Source organism: Stomoxys calcitrans, chromosome 2, assembly GCF_963082655.1.
Source record: "Stomoxys calcitrans chromosome 2, idStoCalc2.1, whole genome shotgun sequence".
Taxonomy (NCBI): domain Eukaryota; kingdom Metazoa; phylum Arthropoda; class Insecta; order Diptera; family Muscidae; genus Stomoxys; species Stomoxys calcitrans.
In genome coordinates, this window is record NC_081553.1 from 195,353,694 (window position 1) to 195,363,528 (window position 9,835).

General features: G+C 37.3%; 1 protein-coding gene across 1 annotated transcript; it reads left to right on the forward strand.

The window, feature by feature from the left end:
• The first annotated feature begins 2,154 nt into the window (after positions 1 to 2,154).
• On the forward strand, positions 2,155 to 5,571 carry LOC106086556 (odorant receptor 67d-like). Its single transcript, XM_059361732.1, has 4 exons — positions 2,155 to 2,231; positions 2,726 to 2,795; positions 4,770 to 4,982; positions 5,044 to 5,571. The coding sequence occupies exons 1-4, from the start codon at positions 2,155 to 2,157 to the stop codon at positions 5,569 to 5,571; spliced, it is 888 nt and encodes a 295-aa protein (XP_059217715.1).
• Positions 5,572 to 9,835: the final 4,264 nt, after the last annotated feature.

Genomic DNA, 9,835 nt, shown 5'->3' on the forward strand with positions numbered 1-9,835 from the left:
TACGCTCCCTCCAACCCACAGGAAGATAAGACTTGCCAATCCAAGCAATTTATGTCTCCCTAAAACAGGGAGCCAGTATATCGGACAAAGCTTGTAGTTTGACCGGTTATAGTTTATCAGGTGATTCTAATGGGATCCTAAGAATGCCAATCGAAATTAAAAGATATAGGCTATAGATTAAAAGATATAGGCTGATTTTGTTTAAGGTATAAATGATGACCAAGTGGAAATTTCTATGACATGATGTCATGGGAAATTCTGTGTCTCTCTCATTCAATAGTTTGTGTGGATTCAACCCAATACCAAGTTGCGCATATAAATTTTGCATATTTATATGCAAGGAAGAATTTGACACTCATTTGATAGGTTAATTGGGGGATAATAAATTAATGCTTGTACTATATAAACACTAGGCAACAAAAAACTTTCAAACTATTTCTTGTGAATATGAAACCTTTGTCAGCGAATTATTTGGTTTGATTTTGATTTTAAACTAAAACAAATAAATAAATAAAAAGTGAGAATATATTGATTTCCGCATGGTAGATCTTTGGATTTAAATATATTTTTATATCTTTCCTCCCCTTATCTTCCGCCAGACCTCGGACTTTGTTTACACTCCAACACTAGGCTAGGTAAGGTTGAAAAGGGGGTGCAAATATTTATCGGCCCCATGCCACTATGGACATACATCTAAGCCTGTATGGACATACATCGAAGGGCTGTCTTCTCAGTTCTCAGGTGGGCAACTTCCATCAAGAGACAAAAATTCAAGCAGTGCGAAGACATAACTATATGCTCTCTAAGCAATGCCTTTTGGACTGTTATCGCAGAGACCATCCAAATCATCATCTTGAAGATAGATATCCACCGCCCAGAAGCCTTAAGGGAGAACCTCTAGATCAAGTAGCATATCAAGCAGGTCTAGACAATATTCATGCAGACACGGTAGCAGATGCGGTAAATGGCTACCGGGTGAATGTGGTCCTTTGAGAACGACCGCCACCCACTGCACCTGAAGAAATTGACCTCTCCCGGCAAACCAGAGTAGGTATGGCTCAATTACGTTCCGCCAGATGCAACCGCCTCAACTCCTACAGAGCAAAGGTTGATGCCGACGTGCAAGATGTATGTCCCGATTATAACCAGGGAACGCACGATACACGTCACCTGTTTAGCTGCCCAGCCAGACCCACTCTATTCAGACCTAGATCCCTGTTAACGCACCCCATCTTAGTCGCAGAGTTCTTGGGTCTTGAGACTTAACAGAATCAAGCAGACGAAAGATAGAACACAACAAACTGCTACAACAACAACATCTAAGCCAGTAATCGGCTTGTTGTATGCTCTCAATATTAAAAAGTAACCCCAAAAAAGAAAATCTAAGTAAAGAATTCCGTGCTACTTACAAAATCCTTTAATGTTTTCCATACCATGCCCCTAAGATGTTTCAAGTCTGGTATTATATCCCCACCTAAGTATCTGTGTCTGTTAGTCCCGAAAGCCGGACAATGACATAGCAAATGCTTCCCCATATGCCCTACACATGCTATCACTTGCCACACCGATTTTGCATAAATGAGCTCGTAGTCCTATATATCCCGTTATGATACCGAAAGCTATACAGACCTCCTTTTTACTTCCTTTTAGTAATAGCCTCGTTTTCTCGCGCTTCGGATCTCCTCATAGGATTTTTGTCGTCCTATCGACCGTTTCACTGTTCCACACATGCGTGTCCCTTAACTCGGACTGCGTCGACCCGAAAGGCTTCGTGTAAACCAAGTTAATTGACGGCAGTCTTCTGGCCTTCACTGTCAAATCGTCTGCTCTTTCAATCCTCCTTACTCCGCTATGACCCAGCACCCACACGATAAGGATTGTGGCATTCTCAGAGAAGGCATTAATCTCCTCACACTCCAAGACTGTTCGTGACCTTACCATCCTGGTTGTTATTGCCCTGATGGCTAGTTTACTGTCCGTAAAAAAGTTCACACTCGCATGAATACCACACCACCTCACGCATTTCGTGAACGCCGGTATTTCTGCCTGCAGGATCGTACTATGGTCAGGTAGTCGAAAACAAATCTCAGTCCATGGGTTCTCAATGTGGACCCCAGGCCCACTCTGTACTCTAGATTTACCCATCTGTATAGCATGATCTCCCAATTGGCCATACCAGAATTCCATCAATCCAAAACTGTGCCTCTGGCTGCAGTGTATCACACTCGACCGCAAGTGTCATCTCAGGTATCAGATCGGAAACCTCTTTAAATCTATTGGGGTTTCATATCGTCGCCTCGATTATGCCATGATGGTATGACCTGTTCCTATCCTCAATCCATTCTCCCATCGCCTTTAGTTTCATAGCTGCAGTGCCTAACTCTTAATCTGTATGTCAATGGGTCGGATATCTAGAGTAGTCTCCATTGCCCCAATGGGCGTGGTCCTCATCGCCTCGCCTATACAAAGACAACATGTTATCTGAACCTGTTGTATTATTCTTACAATACACTTTTTCTCTATCGCAATCCACCAAACTACTGAGGCATAAATAAGTATTGGTTTAATTACGCTCCTGTGGACAGTGGACTATACTCGGATTCGGGCCCCTTTTCGAAATGGTGTCTACATAGTGTCCAACACGTGTGACCCTTCTCAGTATCCTCCTGAATGTGGCACCTCTAATTCATGACCAAGATCACTCTTAAGTATATGACCTCGTCAGATACCGAAATCGTTCTTTTGAGGAAATTCGATCCTGGATTGGAATCCTGGCGAGACCATCAGAAAAAATTGTCAACGGTGATTTTCCCCTCCTAATGCTGGCAACATTTGTGAGGTACGATGCCATGTAAAACTTTTCTCAAAAGAGGTGTCGCACTGCGGCACGCCGTTCGGACTCGGCTATAAAAATGAGGCCCCTTATCATTGAGCTTAAATTTGAATCGGACTGCACTCATTGATATGTGAGAAGTTTGCCCCTGTTCCTTAGTGGAATGTTCATGGGCAAAATTTGCATTTGCAAAAGGATGAGGGTGAATAGAAAAAATGAAAATATTAGTACTGGTAAGGGAAGAAAACGTACGTTTGGTACCGCAATTTGTACCATCTATTCAAAATTCGTAAATTTTGGTATCAAAATTGGTACCTTCTTTACAGATGAAACTTAAGGTCTGAAATTTGGCATACAGGCACAACTAGAAAAAATATAATGGGTGACTATGTGCCTTTTACAATTCGTACATTTTGGTACCAAAATTAGTACCATTGGTCTGAAATTTGGCATGTGGGTAAAACTTGGAAATATATAATGAGCGACTAAATGATTTTTTCACAATTCGAACATTTTGGTACCATAAGAGGTACTATTTAGTACTTTTTTCTAAATGGAGTTGGAGGTTCGAAATTTGGCATGTAGGTACCTAAGCTAAGAAATAAATGATGGATGACTTAATGATCTGTTCGTACATATTGTACTTTCTGCTCAGATGGAGTTTGAGATCTGAAATTTGGCATGTAGGTACAACTAAAAAGAATGTGATGGGTGACTAAATGTTCTAATTCGTACATTTTGGTACCATTTGGTACTTTTTGTTGGGATGGAGCTAGAGGTCTGAAATTTGGCATTTAGGTAGGACTAAAAAATAAATGATGGATGACTTAATGATCGGTTCACCATTCGCACATTTTGGTACCAAAATTGGTACCATTTGGTACTTTCTTTACAGATATAGCCAGAGTTCTGAAATTTGGCATGTAGTTACAACTAGCAAAAATATGATGGGTGACTAAATCTATTCACAAATCCCACATTTTGGTACCAATTGGTACTTTCTTTACAGATGGAACTAGAAGTCTGAAATTTGGCATGTAGGTTAAGAAGGAAATATATAATGAGTGACTAAATGATACATTAAAAATTCTTAAATTTCGGTACCAAAAAGGAGGCCAAAAGAGGTTACCGTAGCACTGAGTTTAGCTTGTCCACTTATGACGCTGAACGCCTGGGTTCGAATCCTGGCGAAAACACCATGAAATTTTTTAGCGGTGGTTATCCCCTCCTAATCCTGGCGACATTTGAAAGGGGATAAAGAAGGTGTCGCACTTCGGTACGCCCTTCGGACTTGGCTATAAAAAGGAGGCCCCTTATCATTGAGCTTAAAAAAACTTGAATCGGACAGCACTCATTGATATGTGAGATTTTTGCTCGTGTTCCTTAATGGAATGTTCATGGGCAAATTTGCATTTGCAACAAAAAGTAATAGGGCGACTTAATGATTTGTCCGATGTATTGTTATTCTTGGACAGAATTCTGAAATTGTATACGCAATTATTACAAAACTTAAAATCTTATAAACTGAGTGACTACCTAGGGTTTTGGAAGCCATACACTTAAAGGGGGTATCAAAAACGGGTGTAGCGAAGCAGACCACCGTGATGCTAGTCTAATATTAAAAATTTATGACCACCAACAATATGTATATAGTATACGATCAGAAATGGAAATATCGATGTGTTGCAAATCGAATGACAAAATTAATATTTTTCTGTCCTTCGGTGTATAGTAAGGAGTTGATAAAAATTATCGGGCCATTGGAAAGTCTGTTGCAATGTGTAACATATTTTACGCGTATATCATAACACCCTCCTGTATGTCAAGATGTCAAAAGGCATGAAGTTTTTGCATGGCCATGTTCTAAAAAGTTGATTAGTGCCTTGTAGGTATTGCAACTAAAATGGTGGTTAAACTTTCTTTACATCGCTTTGAGGTTATAATCCGTATTGTACGACTCTGTTCGTCGGTGTGCGGTGCAGATGTTCTTGATCCTAAATATCGCATAAATTTACTCACCTTTATCGTTTTGTCGTTCATCAATTTGTTCCTGGTCTTCACTGGATACACCATCTATGTGAACTTGTATGTAGAGCGTGATTGGACCAAAGTACTGCAAACTCTATGCATGGTTGGAAGTGCACTGCAGGTGAGTTAGCCGAATTTCTGTACTGTGAAATATTTAGCCATGATTCACTTCTTTTTCTAAGGGCTACTGCAAACTCTTGAATGCTATTTGGAACAGACATCATCTGAAATTTATGGCCCAGGAACTGCATCAAATCTATAAAGAATATGAACAGAAACATGCCCATTATCGTCAAGAATTGACCAAAAATGTCAATAACGTTTTGAAATGTATAAAATTTGTTCTCTACACCTATGCCATTAACCTTACTGCCATTGTTATGGTGGTGCCAATCTATCGCCTTATATACAAAGAACGTATCTTTGTCATGCAATTTCTTTTGCCGGCAGTGAATCCGGATACAGAATTTGGTTATATGACCATGAATTGTATGCACTTGATTTGCATTATGTTCGGAGCCTTTGGAAACTTTGCCGCCGATACTTTTTTCATTACCTTTGTCGGCCATATTCCCTTACTGAAGGATGTTTTAAGGTGCAAATTTGAAGATTTAAATGTAAAGCTGGACGAAAAGGATATGGAGAAAACGAAAGAGTACAAGGCAATATTGCGAGACATTTTTGAATGGCATCAAAAGTACATGACGTGAGTATAGTTTTAAAACAAATATACGCTACAATGAATGTTTCAATCGCACAGTGGGCCAAATGGCAAAAAAATTGGAAATAAGTCTACAACTTTTTATCTGTTGATTTTAGCCATACAAAATGTTCTAGACATTTGTAGAGGAGGACATAGGCTTTCAGAAAAGTGCTGTTGTTGGTCCATATCTTTAATACAGGGTGAGCTACAGGGTGTCAAAGTTGACCACTTTTGACTTCTCCAAGCTTCTGGGGGCCATAACTTTTGATCTACTCAACCGATTTACATGATTTAGGACTCTAGAGAAAGAGCTTGACAAGATCTAAAAAACTTATGCATAAAGTACCATGCCATCGTGTACTGTTAAGGAGTTATGAATTGTTTAATTTTAAAATATGAAAATTTGGCCTTGGTTTTTTTCAGTGTTTTTTAAATAACTCCGTCAATTTTAAAGCTATAAACTTCATACTTCACACAAATTATGCCAGCATATGTGTGCAATACAAATACAAAAGGAATCACGTGAATATCTTTGGCGGTTTAAAAATGGCATCGTTTTCAATATGAAAAATATTTTTTTTGTCAAAAAATTGCAAAATTTTTCAAAAAAGATACTCCCATTTCCTTTAAGTTTTCGCAAACTTTGGCCGTCAAAGCATTATCATTTCTTTCCATTTTCACAAAGTCGAGGTATTAAGAAAAGTTTTAAGTGCTAATTTGGCTAATTTCGATATCAAACAACACCGTTATCTTAAGACCAAAATGGCCAATTTTTTTACTAAACTTCAAAAGTTTCTCACTGGAAAAAAAGTTCCACGGGGATTTTTTCGCTTTTTTTGAACTTAAATGAAAGCTTAAAATGTTCCCAACATTTTAAGGTATGTCTCGCCATATCCTAGCCATAAATGAGATCGTAGCGATCAAAATACTGAAAAAAGTCAATTTTCAAGTAGTGCTATATTCATTGCTAAAAAACAAGTATTACGTCACATTTTATTGCAAAGATGTTAAATAAACTTTTATTTGGTAACACTTCTTCTACAAAACACAAAAAGAATCATGGAAATATCTCTATTCTATTCCATTTTATGGAACCGGCAATAAAAAAGTCAATTTTTCAAAAAAGTCGAATTTCCCAAATTTTGTTTTTGTTGTCCTAATTGCACATGACACACTATAGCCATATTTACGCAACATACCTTATCGTAAAGGAAATTTTCATACCTTTCCAACAATGTATAAAACATTTCTCAACTCGGATTCTATCTACTCTAAAATTCATTTACACTTCATTAAACTCTATATAAAAATGTCTATTTGTGAAATGGAACCTTATATGGGGCCTACACTAAAACATTGATAGATTTGCCCAGGGTTTACAATACAAATGTGTTAGAATAAAAAAAGGTCTCCTGCCAAAGTTTAAAAAAATTGGAATAAAAATATGTGTTTTAGAGCGAAAACACTTCGCATCGGCGTGCGTTTATATGTATATTAGCTACTCCCAAAATAAAAAAGCATTTTAGTTTTGTATTATTTGATTTTATTCTCTACCAAATAATCTAAGGTATCAAAATTTAAAAGCTCTTTAATTTGAATGGCATCGGGATCGTCCTTATCTATATCGTCACATATTTTTGGTAGCCATTTAGTTCTGATGCTGTATAGTACCGGATCAGACGATAACAATAAATATTGAAGTAAATCATAATTTTGGTTAAATTTGGTGCTCTTTCGGGTATTGAAAAGCCGGAACTGTTTAACATCTCTATTACGGGATTCCTGAGCTTCTTCTGTAAGTTCTCCTAACGGAAGTATGTTGTATTCCACAATTTCCTTGCCATGATGTAAGACTTTATGTACTGTCGGTGTTAAAGCTTTCCACGAATATAAATCAGATAAAATGTTTTTTGTGTCATTACTATAAGCTTCAAATTTGGTTGAATTTATCATCTTTTTGCTATTGATTACAGCCAAAATCACTTTGAATCGTCTTAGCAAGTGTTCATCAAGACCGGTTATTTTAGATGTCGATACGGGGTCCTCAAAAAACCGCCTTGCCGAGTTGCCATCATTTGTGCTTCCGTATCCGTAAAGAGGTTTATCTATTATAAGTCCCTTTTGTTTAAACTCCAACTGGATTCGATTCTTCTCTTCCTGCCTCATTTTGTGAAGATCTTGGTTGTTTCTAGCAGAGACATCGCGGTTTCCAGGGCTAGTCCGATATTTAAGGTCATACGATAAATGCAAACAATACTCCATGAATCGAATTCTACAGTGCAGGGGCGAAATACCGAAATTGAGCGCATTTTCGTTTACTAAATTTTCATCAGACTTGTCCTCGAATTGCCCATTCTTCTTGCCACAAATATTGCATCTCCAATTGGACATAACGCCAGTTAATGCGTTTGCCACCTTTCCATCGATCATAGTGAGTTGTAGTTGAAACGAAACTTTTATATTTCTTCCCAATTGGTTTATAACAATCATGGGTAATGCAGCAATTTCTTCCTTTATTTCGTTCACCAAAGATCGTGTTGTGTTCCGGTCTTCCTTTGTATACTCAAACCGAATTGGGCGACATAAATATTTTGACCCAGGTGTTCTATTTATCCATATATCTTGAAATGCATTTTCTTTCGATGATGAAGATTGGTCCTTGTACAATCTCATTCTCAATGGTACTAATGATGCCATGAAAATTGATGCGAAGTTGGTATCTATTTCTGTTTGTTGCTTATATTCGGAAAATCCAGATGATCCATCACAACCCCATTTGCTGATCAAAACCACTTCGGAATTATTACATGTGTTCAACTGTTCTTCAGTAAAATTAGAAATAATTCTAACAGCTGTATTTTCAACAAGATCAGCAAGTTTCACTCTTGCTTTTAATTCGTCCACGTATATATTTGATGGCACCATTTTCGTCCTGGTGTTGTACAATTTATGTTTTGAGGGTAAACAACCCCATCCTTTTTCACGAAGAGCCTTCCTCATTGTTGAGTATTTGTTTCTTGAGAGGCCTAGGTTCAAAATCAGGGCCAGTGCATCTTCCTCCGTGAATTCTGTAGTCGATTTTGGAGTTGGAATACTTTCTACCATTCTCTTTACCCTTTTCGGAGATGCTAATGGTAAAACATCGACAATTCGTCCAACATTTTTTGGTTGTGTTTTTAACAATGCTGTTTTGAACGTATCTTTTATTAAATTTGGCGGATGTGCCGCCAATAGTTCCTCTTGTTTTTTCTTTTTGGTTTTCTCCGTAACTTCGTCGTATGCTTTGCTAGGCCGGCCGGGAATCAGCGGTTTAATTTCAATAAGTAGATCCGATTTCAGCCACTTCTCATACATTTTGAAAAACTTGATTTTTGCGAATGAACATTCTGGCAACCTTCTCTCAAATGATTTGTAGAATTTTTCAAGTTTGTCTAAAGCGTCTTTATTTAGCCTTATTCCATATATGTGGTCCAAAGTGTAAACAAGTTCCTTAAATGACTCCGTGTATGATTTGGAATCATTTTTGATGTCCCATACAATTTTCGAAAGAGTGGAATACTTCAGTATGACTTCCATAACTTATAAATGTCCTTTACGCCTCTACAAAATATAATGAAGAAAATTTGGATTTTGTTCAAATATTTATGCAATATATTCACAATTAATGACCCATTTCAGGTATCAGACGCAATCGTAAAAAGGGGTCCAAAGTGCCTCTTTGTACTTACTCTTCTATAATTATTTACCTGGACTCGAATTTGGTTAAAAAAAATGACAATGAATTTTTTATGGGTAGGTTTTTTCACATTCATTGATACGGTGGATTTCCTGGGAATTCGACATAGCGAAACAGGTAACATTTGTCTGCATCAAATCTTAACACAAATATATATATATATATGCAGGTATATTTCTAGGTTACTTTTTATTCAAAAATCATCAGCTTACATTAAAAATAGATGTAGGTACTATACAAACGCACGCCGATGCGAAGTGTTTTCGCTCTAAAACACATATTTTTATTCCAATTTTTTTAAACTTTGGCAGGAGACCTTTTTTTATTCTAACACATTTGTATTGTAAACCCTGGGCAAATCTATCAATGTTTTAGTGTAGGCCCCATATAAGGTTCCATTTCACAAATAGACATTTTTATATAGAGTTTAATGAAGTGTAAATGAATTTTAGAGTAGATAGAATCCGAGTTGAGAAATGTTTTATACATCGTTGGAAAGGTATGAAAATTTCCTTTACGATAAGGTATGTTGCGT

Coding starts and splice junctions, on each gene's coding strand:
- LOC106086556 (XM_059361732.1), top strand. CDS start 2,155: ATGATCTCCCAATTGGCCATACCAGAATTCCATCAATCCAAAACTGTG. Junction 2,232..2,725: donor GCAGTGTATCACACTCGACC/GCAAGTGTCATC, acceptor TGACCTCGTCAG/ATACCGAAATCGTTCTTTTG. Junction 2,796..4,769: donor CGAGACCATCAGAAAAAATT/GTCAACGGTGAT, acceptor CATCGCTTTGAG/GTTATAATCCGTATTGTACG.